General features: G+C 38.6%; 1 protein-coding gene across 11 annotated transcripts in view; it reads right to left on the reverse strand.

Moving 5' to 3' along the window:
* SOX5 (SRY-box transcription factor 5) overlaps nucleotides 1-25,607 on the reverse strand; it is a 455,968-nt gene that overhangs the window by 237,729 nt on the left and 192,632 nt on the right. For 8 of the 11 annotated variants that reach the window (XM_066184389.1, XM_066184390.1, XM_066184391.1 and 5 more), the window contains one exon: nucleotides 15,172-15,403. In XM_066184389.1, coding sequence (XP_066040486.1) covers nucleotides 15,172-15,402 — 231 coding nt within the window. In that variant the 5' untranslated portion in view covers nucleotide 15,403. The remainder of the gene's footprint in view (nucleotides 1-15,171; nucleotides 15,404-25,607) is intronic. The other 3 variants (XM_066184396.1, XM_066184394.1, XM_066184393.1) reach the window with 1 other exon arrangement.

Below are 25,607 nucleotides of genomic sequence, written 5' to 3' on the forward strand. Positions count from 1 at the left end.
CATTTTCCAAAGATGTGATTTGGTAAGTTTCAAGCCAAACCTCTCAAGCTTTACTCATGAGATAAGTGCTAAACAATGAGCCAGATTCATCAAAGCTCTATAGACTTACTTAAAAGAAAAAGAAACTGATTCAGCCAACTCATTTCAAGCCAAATCAGGCAGTTGAAAATCTATTCCTGAGATTTGGAAAATCTGTCTTTTTTAAAAATATTTTTAAAATATGTTTTGAGAGTCCCTCTTTTGCAAAAGCCTCAGGCAACTCTGTCAAGAAACTGTTTTTTTGGGATTTTTTTTCAGTCTGATTAGGAGTGGTGTATTCCTCATGTCTAAAGGAGATAGCTGAAATACATGTGTTTGTATATATACACCTAAATATTTTTACATATATACTTACATATGCAAGCAACATAAGGATTCAAGAACATTCTATCAGAAGTTTGATGATTAAAGCAGTGGTTTACTTTTCAAAAAGGCAAAAAATGCATTTTGCTGCTTCACTACGAGAGAAAAAGAAAATAGTAGTGCTGGACACCAGTATACTCTACCAAGGCACAAAGCTAAAAACAGTTCCCTGCTCTCAGGCATGTTTATGAACCTTAGTACATAAAATCTACCATACTTCTCACTAATGATCCTTAGAGTACTTCCTAGAAGAAGGTTCATTCCCATGTTCTTTCAGTGCTTGGTATCTCTACCAAAAAGGATAACAACTGAGCTAAACAAGATAGTTTTGGTGTACATCCCACAAAAAAATCTTCCTGGCAGCACCCAAGTATTTCAAACAAGGCATCAAACATTACCAGGAGAGGGGAAGACACAGGCCTGATGTTATCTAACCAGGATGGGTCACAGTGTTGACTGGGAATGAAGGAAAGGACATCCTGCCTACCAGCTAGCATTCCACACGCGGCTTCTGAGCTGGAGAAAATCTGGACTGAAAATGCCGTGCTGGTAATGTAGGGATATCTATGCATAAACCCAGAAAAGGCCTCTATCCTCTTCCCCCCATATACACTGTTAATTCCCTAGTAAACTCAATTTTAGAGACTGAAAGTTGATGCCACTACAGTGATGGGCACAGGCCAAGACCATTAAATGGTTGCCCCTCTAGCCCAGAGTATCAAGCATTTACTGTAAACATTTATATCAAAATGATGAGAAAATGTTCAAAACCTCGCCATGCTTTCTTTTTCTGTTTCTGTTCTTTGCAAGGAAACTACTTCTTCCGAGAACATGGAAAAAGCATGTGACTTTGAACTGGAAACCCTGAAAGATCAGTGAGCCTACCTGCTAATGAGCAACTTGCTATTGAAATGAGCTCGTTAGCTTTCATTTTTTGCTGGCTGCTGATCGATTCATGAGCCACTTACGTGGCCTCTGTAAGCTGTACATAAATTATCAAACACATTGATTTCTCCAAATAATAAATCAGTCCTTTCCGTATCTCTAGTATAAATGCTTAGCTCAATGGCCTTCAAAACTCCAGCAAAGAAAACAATGATAACATCAGTGTTCACAGATACATTGCATCTGAAATGGCAAATATTCTGCTGCAAAAATAAGCTGTGCTGGCATCCCAGGGAAGTGAATAAAAAACTTGCCTCTGAAAATGTTACATACAAAACGCACAGAATTTTGCATGAATCTTTGTGTAGGTGGCAGCTCAAGAAATTCACAGTAAGGAACAATTGTCTCCAGCAGGGAAAAATCCAAGATAGATCATCTTCAAGTCTTTTTCTACCTCATATAATTAAATTTCTACAGCCATCTTCACATGACTGAAGTAGTCAAAGTCCTATGGTATTCCAGAGTCAGTGCTGAGTTTTGGAAGTGAAAGCATTTTCTCTTGTCAACTGGCAACCCCAACAGCATAGGAAGAGAACCTGTTAAACACTCATTAGTCAGCACAGGAAGAGGAAGGGAAAGTTTCCTTAACCCAAACATGCATCCATAACACTTTCAGCACATATTGGTACCTCCAAGGCCAATCTGGCCAACCTGATTTCACCTGGCCTCCCAACTGCTTTTTAAAGTATATCAAAAATTAATACTTCGGACATGTACACTTGCAAATTTCGAAGCACTTCATAACACTGATTTGCAATAATTTGCCTAAGGTCATGTGGGCCTTGATCCAAAGCCTATTAAAGACAAAGCAGTCTTTATAGTGACTTCAAAGAGCTTTGGATTGGACCCACAGTGAAGCACTGCATAGTAAATAGAAAAATCAAGAAGAGAAAACCTGGTCTAAAGAAGCGGCATCATCCTCTCCTTAACTGACTCAGTTTACTGAAAAAGATGGGAAGGTGGGATTTAATTTTCCTGTTCTTCTGTATCACACTGCCATCCCAATGAAATGGCTGTTTCCCTTTTCCCACCCAACTGCATTTCTCAGGGCATCATTCAAGGCTAAAATACAGCCCAACACAAGAGCTCGAGCACACTGCAGAGGTATTTCCATCACCTTGACCCTCAGTAACACCAGCCCCAGAGCAGCTTCCTGGAGTGCCCCTGGAGAGAGCTGTGGCATTCCATGCCAGCCGAGGATGGTGCCAGGAGTGTTGGATGCAATGCTCGCTCCAAAAGAGCAGCAAGCTTAGGACTAAATGCAATAACAATAAGGAGTTAAAATGTGCAGACCAGAGAACATCGCTTAATCCCAGTTTACTGAAAGGACATGTCATTTTTAGAAAGTTGTCCAAACAACTGTCTTAATATTCTACACCAAAGTGGCTATTAATCAAACAACAAAGGCCCAATTAACACATAGCTGTTGTCACCTTGATGTTAAAAGCCTCTCCCTTCCCCCCTTCCTTCTTTCTTTTTGTCTTTAATGTTACAACCTAACCCAAAAATGCCTCAGGGCCCTACAGCAAAAAAAAAGAAAAAAAAAAAAAAAAAAGACAAGATAGAGAGAGGGAGACAGGGAGGAAGGGAAGAGCATACAGAGAAAAAGTGGGGAGGGGAGAAAAAGAGAGAGAGAGAGAGAGAGAAAGAGAGACTTAAATACCATCTCTCCTCTAGGCAGCAATTTCCACAGATGAAGAGGTCACCACTGTTTAACAGTGTGCTGCCACGTTAATTTAGTATGACAAGATAAAGCAGTAATCTCTGCTTGAAGAGGCTGTAAACCGCCTGCTATCCAGGGACATGCTCGAGTCGATTTGCACTGTATATCACTTTATACAATTGCCGTGACAAAGCCCCCTGAGTTCCCTCATGTAAATCTCTCTCTCTTCCTCTCAACTTCCCTGCCAGTCAGGCAGCAGCGGATCTGCGGTAAGCTGCGCAAACTTCATGTTTTACGCATGCCAATGGACCCCAAAGCTCCCCGCCTCCCCCCTCCCTCCCAAGAAAAGATGTTTAGGACTTTGATAATCCATTGATCCCACTTCCATATCGGCTTGTATTTTTCAATCTGTCGTGTTAAGTTGTCAGAGAGGGCGATTAAACCGATGTTTCATGTTCCGAGATTTGCGTTCCTGGGAATGATAGTTTTCAAAGCCTTTCTTGCTAGGTTCTGCTTAAAGATTATCCCTAAGAAAGCTGATGTGAATATTATTACTGGCATAAACCTGGTAATAAAACCATAAAGTGTTTTAGGTAAAGACATTTTAGAGATATTCAGGGTTATAAACATAAGAGTTTAAAGCTGGATAGAATTTGGAGTGCTTAAAAAAAAAAAATGGAAAAAAAAAAGGAAAGAAAAAAAGCGCCCTGTCAGGCTGTGGAGTTTTCTCAGCATGAAGGAAAACAACATATGTAAAAGGGAAGAGGGAACTCGCATGTCTATGTAAAGTAAATATAATTACAGAACCACAGAAGAGGGCAGAGCAGAACGCGACCTGTGCAGTTAGACAGGAACAAGAAGGAGACAGAGCATGTGTAGCAGTGGTCATGATAGTGCCTCAAATAAAAAGCAGCGACAGCTATTCCCAGCAAACAGCCAAGGAAGCTGCCTGTGTCTCCAGCAGCCTGCACAGCTGAAAACACTGGCTTCTTGTTGGGGAAATAGGGGGAATTTTTTGCAATATGTTGCAACTCTCAGATGCCATACTGCATCTCTAGAACATGCAAGTTTTAAATTATGTCTCCTCCTATTTCACATTTAATTTGTGTCGTTTTCCTATGGCCTGCAGGCACGATACAAGTCACAGCACACAATATACCAAACATGGTGCCAAAATGTGAAGCTGTGCACATGTACATATACCCATTTTCTGGATTAAACACAGAGGAGGACATAAGTAGAATGAAAACATGCACAGCAGACAGGTTTCTACAGAGTAAGGCTGGAATTTAACTACAGTTTCTTAACCAATACATTGCTAGGTCTATCTACTATGCCTATGCATCACATTTGGACTTGCAAAAATGACCAAGCAAGGTGAAATCAAATCTTTAACAGGCTACATACCTTCTCAATAATCAATAAAACTGAACAATAAAATATGATGTTCACTGCAGCTGATACTACAACAGACAAATGCTTTATTAGGCATTTGAATTTCTAATAACATTTGATAATTCCTTAAATTTTAAAGGGGAAACCCAACAGAATTAATTCCAATACTAAGAGAATCTTCCAAAAATAGTCTTTCTAAGGTGTTCTTTATTCCCCAATACATGTTGCCAACTAACAGACTATTTATTACTTGAACTTAACACTACTTAATAGATATACAGCAAAAGGTTTGCTTTTAGGGAATATCCAATTCTTAAAACCCCACTAAACACCATCAGTACTGGTTAAAAAAGAATTCTGATAGAAAATTCACACACAACATCCCCCCAACCCCTCCCCCCAAAAAAGGATGAACTAAAACACAGTTACTTCAACAGAAAAATGAGAGAATATTTTCACAGTAACATGCATTATTTCTTTAACACCACGTACTGCAAATGGGATTACTCTCACCTAATGTTAGCCCCAAATCAGACACCTAGTCTAAACTAGTCATCAAGGCTCCCTCTATAGTCAATAGACAAGCACTTTCAGAGGGTAATTAATCTTTCTTGTCCTGGGTGCTTATTTTAAGATTGGAAATGTTGTTCTAGGCGGGTGGTTATCTTTTTACACAAACTATGAAGACAGCCCAAACCCCTAACTTTTATGTGCCTGAACTTTGGTGAACTGAACCCCAATCGCACTGCATGGCATTTAATAATCTCCATAAGTGTGGAAACTCTGAGAGATCACAGACCATCATGGATGAAGGACAAGTATCATTTCCATTGTACTAGCATGGCCACAGATGATAGAAGGGAATCGCCCATGATAAATCAACAACCTGGAAGCTGGAAATAACACCTAATTCCACCCAGTACACTGAAAATTTGCCACCTTTGTTTATATTTATCAGATTACAAGTCCAACAACTCTGTGATATTTTGCAGAGCCATATAAAGACACAGATCCTAAATATAAAAATAAGTATTTCAGTCAAATTAAGGCTATTCACAAGGAAAGCTCGGGAATTCACTGTGTCAATATATTACCCAATACTCATGTTGACAGCTTCAAAACTGAAGCTATGGTCACTGCCCAAAAGCTAAGTTTACACTGGCCACAAGCAAACAGGAAAAGTACATCATCTGCCACAGATGCATTCTTTGCAGGACTGAATCACACTACTTGCAACTCTGCTTTTAGATATATGAAATTCTGAAAACTGTTTTCCAGTGGAGTTTATCAAATTGGTTTAAAGATAATTTAAACAAGTCCTATACATGTAACTATCATGACTGATCAATCTGCTGATTAACTGACTCAATTCCTATCTGTAAAAGGAAGGAACATACCATGGACTCACATCCTATCATTAGTCAGGTGCAGGCCACAAACTCAGGTCATTTGGGTGTTTTGGACTCTGAGATCCAGGATGTTTTCTATTCCCAACAGAGCTAAGCACTATATAGCAAACTTTTACTTCTGAACAACAAATTATTAAATGCTCTGGCCAGGCAATTACCTCTCACTCAAGGTTTTTTTAGTTGAAGTTATCTAACCGCAGATTTATAAACTATAGGGATCAACAGCTGAGCTTAACACCCTAAGCTCCAGCTGTAACCTATGAAGAAAAATAGGCACTTCTAGGGTGTGAGTTCTCTGACCTACTTACAAGATCTGTTAGGACAAAATGAACCATGCTCCACTATTCCCTATTTACTTCCATTAACTATAAAGTCAAAGCTAAATTAACTAGCTCACTTCTGAACATACACTTTTTAACATATAGTCTGAGGAGACTTCACCCTTGAATCTTCACCCCAAAAGTGACATTAAGATTTACATGGCTTTGTATTATGTGTTAGTGGCCAACTCCATTCTGTGAAAAGAAATAACTTCTTTCCTCTATGAGAAAAGCCAAAACGTCTTCATGCTGCACCAAGACTCGAATTGTCACCTGAAATTTATCACTGAGACTCCATAAATTTAACTGAAAATTGTACAAGAAACTAACTTGCTCCTAACAGAGCCCTAAATCCTAAATTCTAAACTCTGTGTTCATATCTGGTTGTTTTCTGGAAACCTGCACATCCTCAGCAAATACCGCTGGTTTTGAACACAGATGGATCCAAAGGTGAGCAGACCTCCTGAATACAACTGCAGCAATTGAAAAGGAAAAGAATGGGAAAGAGGAAAGTTTCACTTACAGTCACAGAGATGAAACACACCCTTTAAAGTCAGTCTGAAAATCAGCATAGAAGAGAGTCTGAAGCATGGATGTTTTGCTTTATTTCTGGCTAGCAGTACTAATAAGCAAGGCAAGTTTCCACTTCTGACATGACTTAGCGTAGAAATACACATACAATCTACTCCAGTAATTCAGACTTGAGATGTCAGAAGGATTTTACCTTTTGCTATAATATTTATTATTTTCTGTCATCAAACTCCAATCCTACAAAAAGCTATGTGGAGAAGGAGTTATAGTCAGTGACCTCTCCTTCCCTCCCTCTTGCTACCATCAGCATTAGGTTCCAATCAACCAGATTATTTTGCAGGAACAGGGTCATAAGCTAAGCATTCTGGGGCAGGAATGTTTCTTTTTTCTGTCTCTATAAAAATAAATCATACTCTGGGTACAATATAAATAAAGATTATAACAGTCTGATATTAGATTTTACTGGTCTATGCTTTAGACAATCTATGTAATTTGCTTGCTGCCTGTACAAACTACAGAAAGTTAATCTTTAGAGCTCTTTTTTTTTTTTTCCTTGGGGGGGGATTCAGTTTTAAAAGCACAAAAAAGGATGCTAAAGCAGACTATTTCCATGTAAAATTACAGTCTTGTTTACACTGCTCTGGCAAATGCTATCCTGAGTTAAACTGGGCACAACTCCACCAGTTACTTTTGTTGGTTTACCTAGTGATGCTGAATTACTGGGATCCACCAAGTCTGCCTCTCCTTTGCAAAGAGCAAAAATGCCTTATCTGATCACACAACTGCAGCCAAACCGGAAAAAGAAACAAAGAACTTCAGGGTGTTAAAGAGAATCTGGAAATGAGGCCGGCCAAACTATTCAGACATGCTTGCTACCCCAGGCATAAAGGATCCTTTTTTTACTTAAGGAAGTTTGTTTCCTCCATTTCATTGTCTCTTGAACACTTCGGAACATCGGTTGGTTCAGAAACATTGCAGCACATCAATCTCCTCTCGTAGGGAGCTCTCTGAACACATCTTAGGTCTTCTGACCCAGAAGCGGTAGATGCCCACCCTTAAGTAAACACATAATGAAATCTGCAGTGTAATTTGCCAAAGGTCCTTCTTCAGCCATGAATTTCTAGAGAAAATTAATAACTCCTTTTATTACAGCGGAGAAGGCGGTGGTATTTCACTGATGTACTTAAGAAGGAAGAAGTTAGCTCCATGAAAGGGGAAAAAACATGACTGGATGACACGACACTTTAAATGCCAGCAACTGCCTGGAGTCACATTTTCATTCCCACTACAACCACCATTACTTTTGGTGGATCTGAAAAAGCATTAGCAGTGGGAAGAAAAATTAGAGAAGGCAAGCTGGCCTTGGCACAGCCTAATCCAACTGAATTTTGTATGACCTGAAAAATCATATTTAAAGAGAATGTAAAAGCCAGTCATCCACTGAAAGGACAGAAAATAAAGAAATGCTTCGAATTGTAGCTGCTGTGGGTAACTTCCTATGGACACAAACATCCGACAGTGAAAGAAGAGACTGTAAAACACAACTGTGAGTATTAACAGAAGGTTCTGGCACTTCTAAGAGCCAGAGTTTATGACCACAGGGACTCCCCTGAAATTCAAGAAACCATGATCAACACTTCACAATGCCTTTTAGGTTTGGTATATTTCTGCTAAGTACAGCTGCATATCAAAACCAACCATCCCCTACTTTATAGACATTCTGTCCAAGCAAACAGTGCAACACTTATTTTTACTGTGCAATGTCTTCATATGAGCTATTTACTAAAAGGCTTTAGAATGGATTAAATAATAAAAATGACTAAGCTAAATAGGACTACAAGCAGAGGAAGAAATGGGCAAAGCAGAAAAAGGTTTTCAGAGGACAACTGCAAGCGGACAGGAACCGATAGAGAAACATTGGCTCTTACAAAGCTGGAAATAGAGAGAAATTCACATCAGCAGTGAAAAGAAAGGGAGAAAACCACACCAGCTGCTCAGAAGAAGTACTGTGGATATGAAAAGTTTGTGGAGCAAACACAAAGCACAAGGGGAAACTGTTCTTGAAGTTCTAAAATGAATTAACAACTACTGAAGCAAAAATGAGTCAAGGTGGTGTGCAAAAGCAGGAGTTAGTGCTATGTAGGGGGCAAAACCTAATCAGCCTGGGATTCCCACATGCTTGTCTTGAGGCATATGTTGGATAAGAGTATGGAAGTCTGGTATGCTGCTCGCTATTCTGATAATAGTTACACTGACAGCCTAAGGGCCAAAAGCTTCTCAACAGTGCAGCAGCTTGGCCAAAGGACATACAGTCATTGACATACACAAAAATTTAAAACCACATTTCTTTGGACTTCTGTTTTCAGAACCATGGAGAATTGGGTGTTTAACTGGCAGCAGAGTTTATGACTCATTACACTACCAGAAAGATTCATTCTCACAAAGAAAAGGTAGAGTTTCAGAATAAATTTGAGCACAGTGGCACAGGGGATGGACCCGGACTGCAGAAACTACACAAAATTCACAGCTTTGTTTGACTTCTGATAGGATGGGTAAGATCCCATAGATCCCACCTGTGTTACGTCACACATGGGGAGCGACTGTTGGAAGCAAAAGATGTATCAAGAAGTAGGAACATTTAAACATAGTCTCTTTGGATTGTTGCTATAAACTGGTCATGCAGTCCTAATGAGGCCTTCTCCATATCCTAGTCCTCCCCAGTGCTCCTCAAATCGACAGCACAGATTTGAAACAAAATTTTGAAGTTAGAACTGTTGCTTAGAAAGATGACCAGGATTTTTGCTTACATAGCTTTTCGATAGGGCATTTAATAGTTCTTTTCCACATAAGAGAGACCATCTGGTTCGAATACTGCTACCAAATGTGGGCTTTACAGTTCTACCTATCTCTGTTTTTCCTGTAGAATTTTTCAGCTACTCACTTGAATTAAATTTTACTAGTAGTTATGCAGTAAGTTTAAATGAAGATATTTTCCAGTATGAAGTCAATGAATTGATGCCTAGGCACATAATCACTTGCAAACAATGGACACATACAGTTCCCAGCACTTCCATAAAACAAAGGTGTTTACTTTTCTGTTGATTATTTTCTGCTTAACTGCATTCAAATGAATCCATTAAAAACATGACTGCTTCACAGTAAGATGATCTTCAGCAAAAACAAACAACTGCTGTTTCCACTTCTCTTCATGGCCTTTAAAAACTACAGTCATCTGCACCCGGTATTCCAGGCAATTTATATATTGTAAGCCTGGTCTTGATTTATCAAGTTACTGGTTTGAATGTAGTTTTAACCCTCCTGCTTGGGGATGAAAAAATAAAGTTTTCTTATTTCATTACATATTTATTGTCCCCTAACCAACCTTCGGACCTCTCAACGTCTGACCAAAACACCAGTGGGTCATCTTAAACTTCAGCACGTGTTTCTGCCCATTGATTTCTGCTGGGAATAATGTGCCCACTCTGGTTTTCCATGGTTACAAGTAAGCAAAAGCCACTGTGTTAAGAGGGTGGTTCAATAAACAGAAGGAACTTCCATAAGAGCACACTGCTCTTGAACTATTGTATGGCTTTGATCCCTGACCCACCTGAAGAATGAAGACACCTTTTTTGTTTCTTTACGTGCCTTAGACAGGACCTGCACATCAAGCAGTTGGCAAATAATGTAAGCATGACTCACAGGGACAGGACAGAGCAGGAGTTCTGGGAAAATACGGATCATGACAAGGAGGACAAGGAGATTAGCCTAACGTGAATGCAAGATACTTGTCAGACAGATAGGAGGGTCATCAAAGGTGCTTCTGGCTCCACCACACCTGATTCTCAAGAACTGCAGAGAGTTTTCCAGGGCCTGGACTAAACAGTGCAGTAGGCAACTTCTACAGCCTCTTTGATGGGTCCTGACTGATTCTTCTTCATCTGCTCCCCTTCCTAACAGCCCACAAAGTGATTCCCTGAAATGGTGCAAGTATAAAGATGAAGCTCTGGTAAAAGCCCAAAACTTCATCTGCAGAAACTGCTTCCCCGTGATGACATTTATAATACAATGTTTGCAACAAGGTAATTCCATCATCTTATAAATACCAATTTACCGTTAAGAGGGGAAGGAAAGAACGTCAGATAAATGCAAACTTACCACTGTTTCTGGTTTATTTTAATTGAACTAGTCTTGTTCAGATAGGCCTATCTCTTACAAAAACAACAGTTTATAGTTTAAACTGTGAAACTGTGTGCGAGTGCGCGCGTGTGTGTTGTAATTATGGTGCCTGCTAACAATTTCATACTGCCACACTGCACATATGGCTTCCAAGCTAGCTTTATCTGAATCTTTGTGAATCTATTCTCCATGCTATTAAACTGAGCACATTCCACATCGTTCAAAAGTAATTACACTTTTGTCTAGAGTGTAGGAGACTGCTCTCCCCAAACAATGAAATTCTCATTATTAGAGCTGGCACAGTAAAAGCACTGGTGTTCACAACACTGTGCATTGTATCATCACAATAACTTATCCTAAGCTTGATGCTCAAAGGTACACTGGAAATTAAAATTTCTCTAAAACCACTGTGAGGTTGTTTTTTTTTTTTTTTAATTTAAATATGCATTCTTTAGCTCAGTATAATTAGAGTCCTATTTGACTTTTTAAAAAGCTATATGCATTCAGATTTCCATTCTCCTAGGAAGGTCTGAATAATAGCTAAGTGCTCCAGCCGCTTGTTGTTCTGATCCACCACCATTCATATGCTGACAACTCCAGACCAACAGGTGAAGCACAGGCCAGGATAGATGTGATAAGAGAATTCAAATGAAGCATAAAACAGCCTTTTTTTTTTTTTTTCTTTTTTTTTTTTCTTTTTTTTTTTCGGACAAGTGGAGGAAAAGCATGAAGCAATGTGTTGGTAAGCTCTTTGACCAGTAGTACTGCTATTCTTAGTATTATTGCCAAGAAACTTCATTCACCACAAAAACACAGCTTCTTCTAGTGTGAAGCAACAACAGACTGAACAGTGCACTGTAATATTTCCTATCAATTTAAAGCATTATTGAAAATGAATTCTAAATCCCCTGAAAGTGCAGGACAAATGTGGGCTACCAGTACAGTCAGTCATCAGTTTGGAATAACTAGGGAGTGGTAAAATTATAGCTTACCAGTTTGACCTTTTGTTCAGTACTTCTTTTTATTTTTTTGTTAATATTTTTATTTTTTTTTTAATCCCATCCAGCATTTCACTGATATTCTATAGTTAAAAAGAATGGTCTGATTTAAACACACCATGCCTGTGGTATACTTTAATCAGTACTTTTAGCCTTGACATTTCTCATTTTCAGAATTCAGCACACAGACACCATTGGTGAGATCAGTGGTCTTGAGAGTTGCAAAAGCAGACAAATAGAACATAAAGGCAGGCAAATAGAAACAAGTAAAATAAACCTTTGTAACTTAGATGAGCTAACAACTATCCGTGCTATCCAAATACTGTAGCTTTAATAGGTTTCTTCAAAAGAGCTATTGACTGATACTGTAATCCTCAAGTGTTTCTCTCCAAAGCTTGTGGCCTGCTATGGATGTCCTAAGCGGAACCTCGGATATATTCCAGGTCAAATAATTTGTCTATAATTTTCTAATACTGTCTGAGAAGTTGCTTTAAGTCTGATAAATTACTGTTCCTTTTCTTATCAGGAAAAGAGTTTTCCTACTTAAAATAAGTATCTAGTTCCTTCCATAAAGAGAAAGACAGTTTGAGATAGAATTACCCCTCCTGCCTTGGTTGAGGCTGGTAGAGATCTCCAGAAGAGACCTGGCCCAATCCCCCTGTTCAAGCTGGGCCGCTGAGAGCCAGTCAGGACCATGTCCAGGTGCCTTCTGAATATCTCTAAGGAGGGAGACTCAACAGCCTCCCTATTCCTATGCTCAGTCACCCTCATACAAAAAAGCATTTCCCGATGTTCACAGGGGTCCTCCATTTCAGTTTGTGCCCACTGCACTAACTTTTCTCTGGCTGCACTCCCAACGTCCTCAGAAATATCCTGATGGGAAGATGGGCTTTGCAGATTTTTGCCAATTTTGATTAGGTTTGAAGATGTCTTTATAGGAATTTTGCCCTCCACTCACAAAAATTTACCCAGAATGTTGAGCTGTCTCACTAAGATGGTAGTCATTAAAACTCTGTAAAATGCAACAGGGTAAATTTTCAAAAAAGTGTAAGTTGGGAATTGTGAAGCTTCTGGAGCTTTATCAAAAAAACTGTATCAGACTGCACCCTGTGGTGCTGTGTGCACACCTGCACGCACCTGGATCTGCTTCCCAGAGATGATAAAACAACAGAAGAACGTCAATTCAAATAGTATAAAAATGTCCTCTGCAATGTTATAAAGTGAATGCCCTTTGGAAATGATTTTTGTCACTGCTAAGCACACAAATTGAACTCATCTAAATGTTATCCAGTGATTTCTTTCTGATAAATACATACCACAACAGCAGAGGGAGTAATGATGTCTATTTTACTCATTTAGACTGATCACTTCCTTCCTTCTGGAGACACACAGGCTACAACCTTTCTGAACTACCTGAGTGATGATTTTTACAACACAGTCCTCACCAAAAGAGAGATATTACCAAAATGTTGCATTCATACAGACTGGCAATATTCTTAAATATGTACAAAGACAAAACTAGTCCCTCACAACCCCCAAACACTGACTCAGGTGAGCCTGCATCGTGTCACTGCTACAGAAAAATTACCTAAAACACCCCATGATACAGTATCTTGTGTTGTAAGAACACAGAACACACTTTTTTTATGTAACATTAAATACAGCCTTCAGAGCAGGAAGTTACACTAGATGATCAGCTAAACCTTGTTCTTAAAAACTATAAATGAACAAATAAGTTACTTAAAATCAGTTAAAGAGCAGTAAAATGTTTCAGCGAGGTGCAGCTGAAATACTCCTGCTTGGCTCCTTAGAAAACAGTGGGTTTTATTTCATTAGGGTCTGATTCTACACTACTGGTGCTATCACAAGTTTATCTATTGACTGAAATGTTGTCAGAAACATTCCTTATCTTCAAAACACTCTCTTAAAATAGGCCAAAATATAGCAAAGCCCATACATTAGTTACATACTCTAACATCCCACTGGCTGGAACTGTTATATTAACGAATTTCATCTCCCTAAAATATAAGATAAAGGATGAGAAATAAACAAGCTCGAAAAAGATAATGGCATTGTCTGCCCATGAGTAATTTCTCCCATGATATTCTTTCTTCATGTAAAGTTGCAATAACACAAACTAAAATTATGTATTCCAAACCACTGTATGAGCTTCAGCATTAGCCCAAAAAAGGAAGGAAAATGGATCAGGATCAATGAGTTATTCTGTTTAGGAGAGCAGCTTCAGTGAATACCCAGTGACTTGGTCCTATGAGAAATAATAATCCCTAAGGCTTTTTACTTAGGGCTTGTTACATATGCATAATGAGCTGTAAGGGCTTAAATGCCAATGTGGAGCTCTTGCAGGCTTTTATGAGAATACACCATCACCTATTTTGCAATGCCTTTTTAAAAGCCTTCAAATATGCAGGTCCACTTATTATCTTCACTTCTAGTGAAATTATCAGTGCCCTTGTCAAAGTGGGGGACTAACAGGAAAGTTACAGCCCATTTGTAAACAGGCAAGAGCAGTGGAAGCGTGCTCACAACAGAGCTTTGTCCAAGTGCCTCAGTCCTGGGGCTCCAATGCCTTTTCTTGCACCTTTCCAAAAATATATCAGTACTCCATGTGAAGGGCCCAAACGCATATTAGTGACACTAAAATACCAGCAAGGAACATGGCATTGTTTTGCCTTCTTTAAGATACAGCCAGTTCTGGACTTCCCCAGGGCTGCTGCATGTAATGAATCAAGTGCTCGGCGTCAGTCGGAGAGTGGAAATTCACAAGTGAAAAAGTAGTATGTTGACTGAATTTCATAAGCACAGTAAATTTTACTGTAGGTATCTGTGACGTGAATTACACATCAGATGTAAGTTTTTTAAGTCATCAAAATTCAAAGTTTCTTTTTTTTTTTTTTTTTTTTTTTTTACCCTTTATACAGACTTTCAGGCTTTACTGTTGCACAAACTTGGCATTAGGGTGATGTTTCAGACACCATGCCAAACGTGACTCTCACTTAGAGTGTTCCAAACCCATTTGCTGTTTGCTGAACACACACACACTTCCAACTCACATCACTGCAGCTAACAAATTTTAGCACCCTAAATGCCATCAGGCAAAGGTGAGGAAAAGTCTGCACTGCAAGTGGTTTAGCATTTGCAGTGGAGGGTAGAGGCAGCCCAGCTAGGTCAGAGCTTACACATTACTGTGGCGTGTTCTGTACGTGTAGCTGTGCATTGTACACCCCATAAAAGTACAGATCTGGATGCCAAACTACTGCAGAGGCAGAATTCAAAGAATGGATGTAAGCACAATAGACCATAAGCAAACCTACCATTGTGTTGTGCTGAGAAGTGGGAGTCCTATGGCCACAGTTCTCTTGCGTCAGCAGAGAAACTGGCTGAAATTCCTCAGAGTGAGGCTTGTTGGGAAAACTCACATGCAAGGGAAGGTGAAAGGCTGGGAGCCCGTCACTCTCCTCTTCTCCCACTTTCTGTCTGCTTGTCACCATGGCTACCTCTCCATCTGCTTCCCCATACGGAGAGGCTGGTCGCTTGGAAGACATCCTGGAAGGAACAAAAGAGGAGAAAATAATGAAACCTCCAAATAAATCCTTAATGCCGTCATTGTGTGGTTAGGGGCCATTGTAACAGAAATGCCTTTTTTGTGCTGGCAGAGAGCAGGAAACCATCCAAATACCACTGCAAAGCATACACAATTGGGAACAATGGCCAAGCAGGTAGCAACAGAACAGTGGCTTGTTTGTTGTGAGAATAATACACTAATATAGCACTCTCTTGTATTCTGGCTTCTTAAACATGAAAATTCACCTAAGACTGCATAATGAAATGCAATTCCTTTAAAAAAACACCCATCTAGTTTTACATTTGCAAGGGACTCTATGAAGATAGAATTTCTCCCGTTACAAGCTATTGTCAACTTAGCTTTTAAGGAATAATCATCTGCATGTCATTATCGACCACAACTGATAAAAAAATAAAGTAAAATAAAATAGAGTACAATAAAAGAACTTCCTAGCAAGCCTAAACGTCTGTGTTTACAAAATTTTACCCATGTGAGCAACTGAGTGTTATAGTCATGTTGCGAGGATCTTTCCAGGTTTGCAGATCTGGTACAGTTAAGCAATTAAACATTTGGACATTAATAATCTAAGTTTTTTGACAACATAAAGTCAGGGTGTACTGGCTAAATGAAGATCTGCTGTCAAATTTTTCTATCTATATATCAAATTCTTCCCATCTATAGCTAGAGCAGAAAAAAAAAACCCTATGAAAATGTAATTTACATCTATAACTACAAAATATAGATACATAGAGCACACATTGTAAAAACCACACAGAAATATTGACTTGAAATTCAGGCCTACATTGTGAAGTTTTTGATAATGTCTGATAGGATGTGCTTATCTTCAACTTTTAGAAACACTGAAAGAGAAACTTCAATCATGAGCAAATTCAAGTATCATTCAAGCCAAGCACTACTGAAAATCTTACAGAACCCAGAATGCTTCCAGCTTGGTCTCCAAAATAGAGGGGGGTACAGTGAAGTCTTTAAATGCAGACAAATTCTGGGATTAATTACAACATTGTTCATGAAAATCAGGGTATGTCCACTGATGGCATAAGGGACCCCTGTGCTAACCAGGGGCATCTGCAAGGAGTGGAATGAGAAGAAATCCTCCAGGCACAGCCAAAAGAAGAAATGAAAAATAGAGAAATGTTTCACAGGAAAAAAAGAGAAGCTATAAACGAGGAAACTGAAGACTATTTCTATGCAGAAGTTAAAAAAAGGGGCTGAAGCAATATTGCTCCCCCTCAAAAATCTCGTACTTATGATTCTAATTACCCCGTTTTTATTCTCCACTCCACAGCTAAAGGACTGCATTTCAAAAGCCCAGCAGCCTCTTGAACCATGTGTGGGGCTGCTGTGAGGTGGAGCATGTCCATACGATTTGGCATATTGAGCACGGAATGGTTCTTAGCAGCAGTCAACTGGGTCTGAAAACAAACAGTGACTTTAAACAGCCCTTTGTTAAGACTTATTTTGCTTCTAATGATCTCATTTTGAGCCTTGCCTCCTGAGCCAAGTTAGATTATATTTAAAAAAAAAAAAAAAAAGGAAAAAAAGCCAGAAAAAAAACCCAACAGAAAAACCAAAAACTCAGACAAAAAATCCCCGCCAGAACCTATAGGCATCTGCCCATTGCCTGTTCCGAACACCACCTCTTGCCAGTGCTTAGAGAACCACTCTGTATTTTCTATTAATGTCTGACTTAGTCCAACAGACTAACACTTCATACATCCTACCTGAATTCTGTCTTCTAGGCTTTCCCACCTACGTGTCTGCAGCAAAGCATATGTACAAAGACAGAGATCACCAGATAGACTCTTACTGGCAGTTTTCTACTAGCCCACTGAATTCAGCATCTTACAGCTATGTTTGATGTGACAGATCTCAAGCCCTTTCTGCAGAAACCATAAAACTCCCTTCTAAAGTTAATGTGAATTATTCATTTTTTGCATTGCACTGCACCAAGATCGACATTTGCTACTGAATTTAAGTTTTTTGGTTACTCATTTTACCAGTATAATAGAAGCCTGAGTTTTTACAAAATCTCCCTGAAAATCAGCACTAAGCAGTTGTCTCAATTTTGGCCAACAAAAAGGGAGGGACACAAGACCATTAGTCAATTATTTCACAGTAATTTTCAATACTTTAGAACATTTACATTTGACAAAATGACCGAAAATATTGTAAGCCATGCACAAAAGTCTGCACTGAAATTCACTCTGACAATAAATTAGAGAGAGAAAGGATGCCTTGCTTTGTATTGATTTGGATTATATATTATATACTCAAACTGTGTCAAGAACTCCTACTGCTGTTAACCTAGAATAACACAGATTCTGTCACATTGCTTCACAAGGAAAGTTTGAATATCACGCTGAAATAAAGCTCTTCTGTTAACTTTATATGCGAATATATAGTTTCAGATCATCATCTTCTGCTTGTCACTGTTCACAACAGGGATAAAATAATTTTCTGCAGGGAATTTATATAAACAGACAAAGAAGATAATAGAGGTGTCCACCTCCACGCACTTGCAGTAACAGAGATTATTTTGCTTTTGATCTAAAATGAAAACCTACAGGTTGGATTGTAGGCTGAACTAAAGCGATAGTAGAAAGGGTAGTAGAATAAACTTTTCTCTTTGTCTCTAAAATATCCAGTTTGAATTACAAGTCACGTGCCCATCACCATCCTAGAAGACTAAAAAATTCCTAAAATGGCTAAGGCAGTAAAGGTGAGGCTTCAATCTGTGTTAGTCTTCCAAGGACACTCAAAGAAATGGGATACGCAAAACTGGACAGCTCAGACATCAAATGCAAAATTTTTTAGGCAGCTCTGTCTGTAGCCAACCTGAGTCAGACAAAAATCAGTTTCACAGAAATTTCTTACTCCTTATGAACACCTGGGAAATTTACACAAGAAAATGTAAGATTAAAATAAATAAATGAATAGATCCATATTGACTTTCGAAAATGTCTTCCAAATGGATAGTAACTATCAAAGTCTATAGTAACAAAGGACCAAATTCCTGAGAGGTTCCCAGGTGGAAAACGTGAAACAAGAAAAAGCTGTCCATAAATGTCTTTCATTATTTCTACAGTTTTAGTGGTCCATTTCCCAAATTTGATATGCCCCCACATCACGCATCCTCTAATTCTCTTCTTTTCATGTATCTTGTTTATCCTACTCATCTAATACCAGGTCTTAAGAGATTCCATATCTAAGATGGAAGCAGAGTTCCCACCACAGACAATACGGAAAGGGACACAGCCAAATTCAGAATAACAACATTATCTGAAAATGAGCCCTTTTAAACAGATCCAGACCTAATGAAGTACTGGAATTATCCCATCTTAACAAAGAACTGCAAACATCCTGGATCTGCCCTCAGTGATAACACAAGAGTTTACAGCTCACAGGACTTCAAGATCTTTTCCTCAAATTTAAACTTGGAACGGTTTGCAATTACATCACTCTGAAAGAAGATTGACAGCGAAACAGGAAGCATCGATTTATGGATAGGATTAAAAAAAAAAACAAACAAAACAAAACAAAACAAAAAAACTCCTAAGATGTAGCTCAGAGAAATAGCAATACAGCATAACAGATTCCAAACGTAAAAGGGTGTCACTGCAGATGAAATCTGTTGCAACTTGATTGTTTTAAGAAGAATTGTATTTTGAAATGTCATTAATCGTTTCTACTGAATAAAAGTAGGTAGTTGGTAATTTTTTAAAGAACTTAAATCTGCAAAGTTCTGCTGCACTGGGACACAGGCAGTACCCAGGCCATTCCACAGACATACTGGAATTATGAAATGCATCTCTATATTCGATTTATCAGTGGTTCAGATAGTTCAGAAGATTTAGGTCTGGTGATGAATTCAAGGCTCCTTAACATGCAGAAGCTGCAGTTAAAAAACCCAAACATGCTTTTTGTTAAATTTTCCTTAAATAAATGCTTTTCCTGGTAGCAAGAACATTTCTTCAGGGAAGTAAAAACCTCATTGTTCTAACTCACTCCTATCCAACAAATATTTTATGCGATTCATATTACAACAGTTTCTCCAAATACTTCTTTACGGCCCTTCAATTTGTAACAGATTCTTCCTACCCTGTGTCTGTTGATCTCAGAGTTTTTGCATTGACTTCAGCATGGCTGGATTTTCCCACTGGAGCAAGTAAGAGCTACACTACATCCACATGAATTGTTTCCTACACATACTGGTTCCATCCATATAATTTCAGGCTGCTAAATATGACTATTCTTCTCGTTTCTTTTTCTCCCTTGAATTCAGTGTCACACAAACGTGATCTTTCCATGATCTTTCCACAGCAGTATGTTTTTTTATTCTTACTATTTTTAACAGAACCTCACTTAGGTGTCCCCCACTACATCTCCATTTGTTCATTGGTTTCAGTTCATTTCATCCATGATTGTACTCCCAAAATAAATCTAAAGTGGTATTTAGTACTCAAGGAGATAGTGCCCTCTAGCACACAACCTGCATCCTTTCCTATTCGATTGTTCATGCCATAAAATTTAATAAATTTTGTGTCATAAAACTCTAATCTTGTTACATTAAGCAAAACACCTCAGAAACATTTCAGACACCGACAAAAGCTTTTGGAGAAGGGGCTTAGCCGTGTCTTCAAAAGTGACAAACACAGATGTGTCAGGAAGAAAAGATATGAGGCCATAAATCTTAACTTGTTGGGAGTTAATTAAGGGATTCATCAATCATTACACAGCTCACCCCATACACACATAGGCAAAATCCCGTCAGCCGCCACAATCCACAGCAATCCACAGGTTAAAAACTCCCAAAGTCCCTCTGTTCTGACTATTTATAAATGACTTTGTATAATCTAGCATTAAGACCTGTAATTATAAAACTGCATTAAAACAGGCCTGCAAAGTTATGGATAATTATAGCTGGTACACTTTTTAAAGAAATCAAAAGCTTTTCCATCCAAACACAGGCTTTGCCTCTTTGACAGCTCCAAGTCCACAGGATGTAGAAAGATGATTTAAATTGTATGTCAAAATTCTGACTGTGCAAGACTTTTCTTTTTTTTCCCCTTATCAAGAGAGGCATTGTTGTTTTCTCACTATAACCAGGCGTGACAGCGCCTGACTGGAGTCGCACAGCCAGTTTCTGAATCGGCATGAAAACATTCACCTCTTGAGTTTCTCTGGCAGCTACAAACCAAGTCTTTCTCATGGACAGGGTTTAAATCACTCAGCCCTCGATGTCAGAGATGGGAACAGAGTAGCAGGACAAGAGGAGCACACCAGCAGCAGTGTGGAGAGTCAGCCCAGTATCAACAGTACCAGGAATTTGCTCCTGAACACGGTCCGAGTCCAAACCAAATACTTAGTGCTAAACCAGTCCAAAAACTTCAATGGGATTCAATCTGACTCTCTGCAGGGATATTTACCTCTAATTACAGCACTTGTTGGAAAGCTGCAGACTGCTTTTCCGCAGGAAATAATTATGATCACAGACAGCAGCACTACTACGTATATCTAATGTATAAGCATACACACACACACACGTATAGATGCATAAACACAAGTTTCTACAGAATGTCAGCAATGCATCTGCCTCATTCCTGATCACGTTAAATGCTGATAAAACAGTTCTTCTTCCCAGGTTTACTGAAAACTATGACCTCTCCTTACACACAGCCCTGGCAAGAGGTGCCAGTTAACAGTAACAAGGGTTTCCATTCTGTTTTGGCCCCGAAGTAATTAATTATTTATGTACACTGAATAACTAGTAACTTTAAAAAAAACCAACTCTTTCATTTAGACAAGATTACTTGTGTAATAAGGTATTACTCAACATGAGTAAGGGTGGCAGACTCCCACACACTGTCCCACTGGGAACTGCAAGCCTGACTTGTTTCTACACATACCACTAAAAACAGACTTCATTTGGCAATATCTTTGAGTCATTTACAGCCTGGTTTGGAATTCTTCACTGAAGTAATTCTACAATAAAAATAAATTTTAAAAAAAAAGAAAAGAAAAGGCGCAAAACTCCATAATCTGCTAATCAGTAAAAACTGTACATGAAACATGCTCTCATCTGTCACTCAAACTGAGGTGGAATAATCTGTTAATTATTACTTTCTAAGATCATATCAATCAGATATCTTTTAAAATACATCTATGCTACGAGCAAGTTGTGTTATTCAAAAGCGGTTTTGGTGAACAAGTCAACTTTGTTAACACAAACCAAGATCCCTACAGCATAACCTGCATAATATTTCTGCGCAGTTGTCTATTATTAGAGCTGCCACAAGTAATCCTATGGTTAGGGGCACCCAATAATTTCCATTTCACATGGCCCACCTTCTCCCTTTGGCTTTCCAGATTTCCTCTCTGCATGTGGTAACTTCAACAATTTTTGATAGTCCTCCAGTTTAGAGGATTCTGAATGTAAAACAGGAAGGGAATAAGTTATCCTCTATCCGTTTTAAAGTATAGTGTAATATCAGCAGTCCAGCTCATAAACCTGACGTCCCACATACTGTGGAAACTGTTTTTTGATAAAAGCTACTGCTCCAAGATCCAGTGGTAAATGGTTTCAATTTGACAAGATTTGAAACTCTCAAATAATAAATAAAGCTGTTAAGGGTGTCCTTTGAGAAAATATTAACAACCCCCTTTTTTTAATTAGAAAAATTTAAAAAACCCCCAAACAAAAAAAAACTTTCTAGAAATTCTATGCCGTCAACTGAAATTTTATCATCTCCAATATCTGGCACTTGAAAGGAATTTATGCGAAAAAAAAAATCCCTGTAAAATCAAGTCTAGTAATGATCCATTGTCAAAAAAAGTTCCCGTTGAACATTCCCAACATGTGCTACACAAAGTTTTTCAGGAACTTTTTGAAGCAGGTAACTGGGAAAGACTGTGCACGACCAAGTTTTTAGTGAAATACCATATCCTGAAACAAACCAGCCTTCAACCACAACAGAATTTGGACGGCAATGAACATACTTCTATCTGCTATATTCTATTACTGTATGAATATCACCTAATTCTTCCACAGATCTCACAGAGACTTTGGATCTTACTGCTGTGTGCTAAACAGGAACATTTAGCAATTCTCCCAGACACACAGATTCAAAACCAGCTTCACCATGAGAACCTGTGTCCAAATGATTTCTGTTTGGTACGTGTTAACTTCATCAGCCTTGTGTTTTTCACTCATCTGTGTATCAACCAAAAGAGCCAAAAAATATAGTAAGACGTTTTTAAACCAGAAACTACAGGATGAGATTTTAGGTTCTGAAGGGGAATGTTTCTAAGAGATACAACTTCAAAACCTGTGAGTTTTGAGAACTTCTGAAAACCAGAAGAGGCACGTTGTGATTACACAGTTATGGCACCGGCAACGCACAACTGCGGTGGTGCAGTGTCAGAGGCGATAAGCATCTATCAGCACAAACTCCGAAACAGCAGGATGCAGTCATTGTTGATGTTTCAAGTAAACTGAGCCTGATCACTGGCTTCTTTCATGCAAAAGACTCTGCTTGGATGATTTTGAATTAAATCCACAAGCTCATTTATTTTCCAGTGCATCCTCAAATTAACTCTGGCTTCCTCTCCTTCCACTCCCCAACCCTTCAGAAACGCACCTCCCCCAACTCTTCAGCTCCTCATACATCTTGTCTTTGTATTATTCATTTATTATACTTTTTATTGTTATTTTAAATTTGTCAGCACAAAAATAGCAGAGTTTTATTTTCATGTGAAGTTTTAGGAAGTGCTCACTGCTAAAAGCACTGTCTCAATCACTGTGACATTAGGTAATCATCACTCTTCTGCTGGCTGAACTACAAAGAGGAGCTAGTCAAATAACTAGAGATTCCAAGCCTTGAGATTTCACTGTATAAACTAATGCTTGAAAATGACAGAAAAGTGGTCAGTCTTTCTCCAGACACTGAGTGGGAGAGCTGTGCCACACAAGGAATCTGTACATCACACACAGATGTGCAAATCTAATTCCCACTGAGTGAAATGAACGCAAGGAGTTGAAACAGCTTTAAAATTATGACAATTGTGCCCGACTTACTACAAAGAAATTTGAGGAAGCACGGGCTCATTTTGAAAAGTTAGTAAACATTGCCATTTTTGCAGTTTTGGGACCTTACTCTTGGTAATTTCGCAGTATTTGTCTGATCAAGCTGATATAAGTTTTTCTTCAAGCATTGTTAAACGATTAATTACTTTCAGCAGAATCAACATCATTAACAAGAATTCTCTCCCAAAAGATGCCCAGATTTTAATATGAGGAGCCAATCTTTTGAGTGAGATCTTAGCAGAATATGACACAGCTTTTCCCACTCTTCCATCATGCCACTGTCTGAAGTGAGTGCCAAACAGCTATTGAGTTTCAATCCCCCTTTATTTAAATTTAAAACTCAACAAAAGGTATTTTAAGTATTTTCTAAGCAACATTTCCTCTGCAGAGTTTGTGTGTAATCACAAACAAACCAGAAACACGGAAATTTTTAGAACTTTCTTTTTTTTTTTTTTTCCCCACTGCACTCTCAGGTTCCTTTACTGTTATATTCAGAATATTAACTTTACATTGCATGCGTGTCTTCTTCCTGTAAATGCACATATAATTGCGCTCATGAAATAATTTTCAAGGTACTCGCTGGTGTTTACACATCTGAATTGGCAGTTTCATTCTACCTTATTACAGAACTCCTGCTCCAACCACCACTTGCATCCACATTTGCACCATGTCTATCACTTTGCAAAAAAACATAATGCAAAAACACACAAGCACACAGGCGTCCTGCATGTTTCCTGACTAAACTGATCATGCCAGTAAAGTAGATAACCACTGACAGCATGAACTTGCATCACTGAAATACTGGAATACATCACTCTGAATATGTAAAGTTTAGCAGGAGCAGAACTGAGGCCACAGAGAAACCACAGGTACCTTTAAGAACTACAGACACAGTGAAATTGGTTTTGCATCTGTGTGTGTGGTGGGGTGGGGTATGGAAAAAAAAATATACTTAAGCAGAGCAATGCCTCTAATGGATGTAAACACTTTCTTTCCAACAGGTTCATTCCAGCTGCCCAGAATTTTTATTATTCTTTTTTGTTCATATCCATGTGCATGCTCCCCCCTTTCTGGAGGTTTTGTTCATGACAGGTGCGTTCTTGGCCCAGGAACAAATAATCCTGGAGACCCCAAGAAAGAAAAATCAAACTAAACTTGAAGATAAAATCACAGGGAATAAATACATTATTGCCTTTCCATTATGCTAAAAAAAAAAAAAACAAACCCACAAAAAAATTTCAAACGTTTATAACGTATAAGCAATTTGAGGTAGGATTTTCAAAGCTGAAAAGAGATTGTTCCAAAGCCCAGATGTTGCCTTTCAGAAACTGGTGAAAATTGCTGCCTCGGAAAATTACTCTGAAATACCAATAGAGTAAAACAAAAATTGTTTAAATAAAAATAATTTTACTCAGACGTTCCGATATTCCAAGAGTGAAAATGGTCTTTTTTTCAAGCAGTTTTGCATTAGTATCTCTTACTTCAGAGGATCCACAGTCATGCCATCTCTGGCCCAACAAATGAGGGATAGAACAGGAAAAATTTATGGTATGATGTGAGGACTCCTGCCTCGCTGTGCTCACTGCACTGAGAAGTCTGCTTCAGTTATCTTATGACTGTTGTACTCTTCCCAGTTTTTAATTCAGAAAAAGGTAAGAATTAAAAATCTACATTAAAAAAATGGGTGGTGCAATCACACATCTGTGCACTCGCAGTAGCGCTGTACAAGCTCCTTTCACATCTGTAAATTTCTGATTTCTGAGCACCCATGTTCCATTTCCAGCACTTCTAGACACTTTTCAGAACTTGCCTGCACATGCAAACACTCTTCCTCATGTAAATGCATTGACTTCAGCTGCCTGAAAGCTGATTTTTTGCTTTGTGTGATTCTAAGATATACCCGTAAAATTGCAAGAGAAAAGAACAAGCATAACCAGCTGATAATTACCCAGCTTAACAAACTAACTCTAGACACTGCTGGAGCTGCTAGGTAAGAAAAACACAGCTCTTAGTCATGTAACACACGTTTATCTTGCACAAACAAATGCATATCGGCATGCAAGGTAAAAAAAAACCCAACA

This window comes from Chamaea fasciata, unplaced genomic scaffold, assembly GCF_029207755.1.
Source record: "Chamaea fasciata isolate MVZ Bird 193981 ecotype frontalis unplaced genomic scaffold, bChaFas1.0.hap1 SCAF_5, whole genome shotgun sequence".
Classification (NCBI taxonomy): Eukaryota; Metazoa; Chordata; class Aves; order Passeriformes; family Sylviidae; genus Chamaea; species Chamaea fasciata.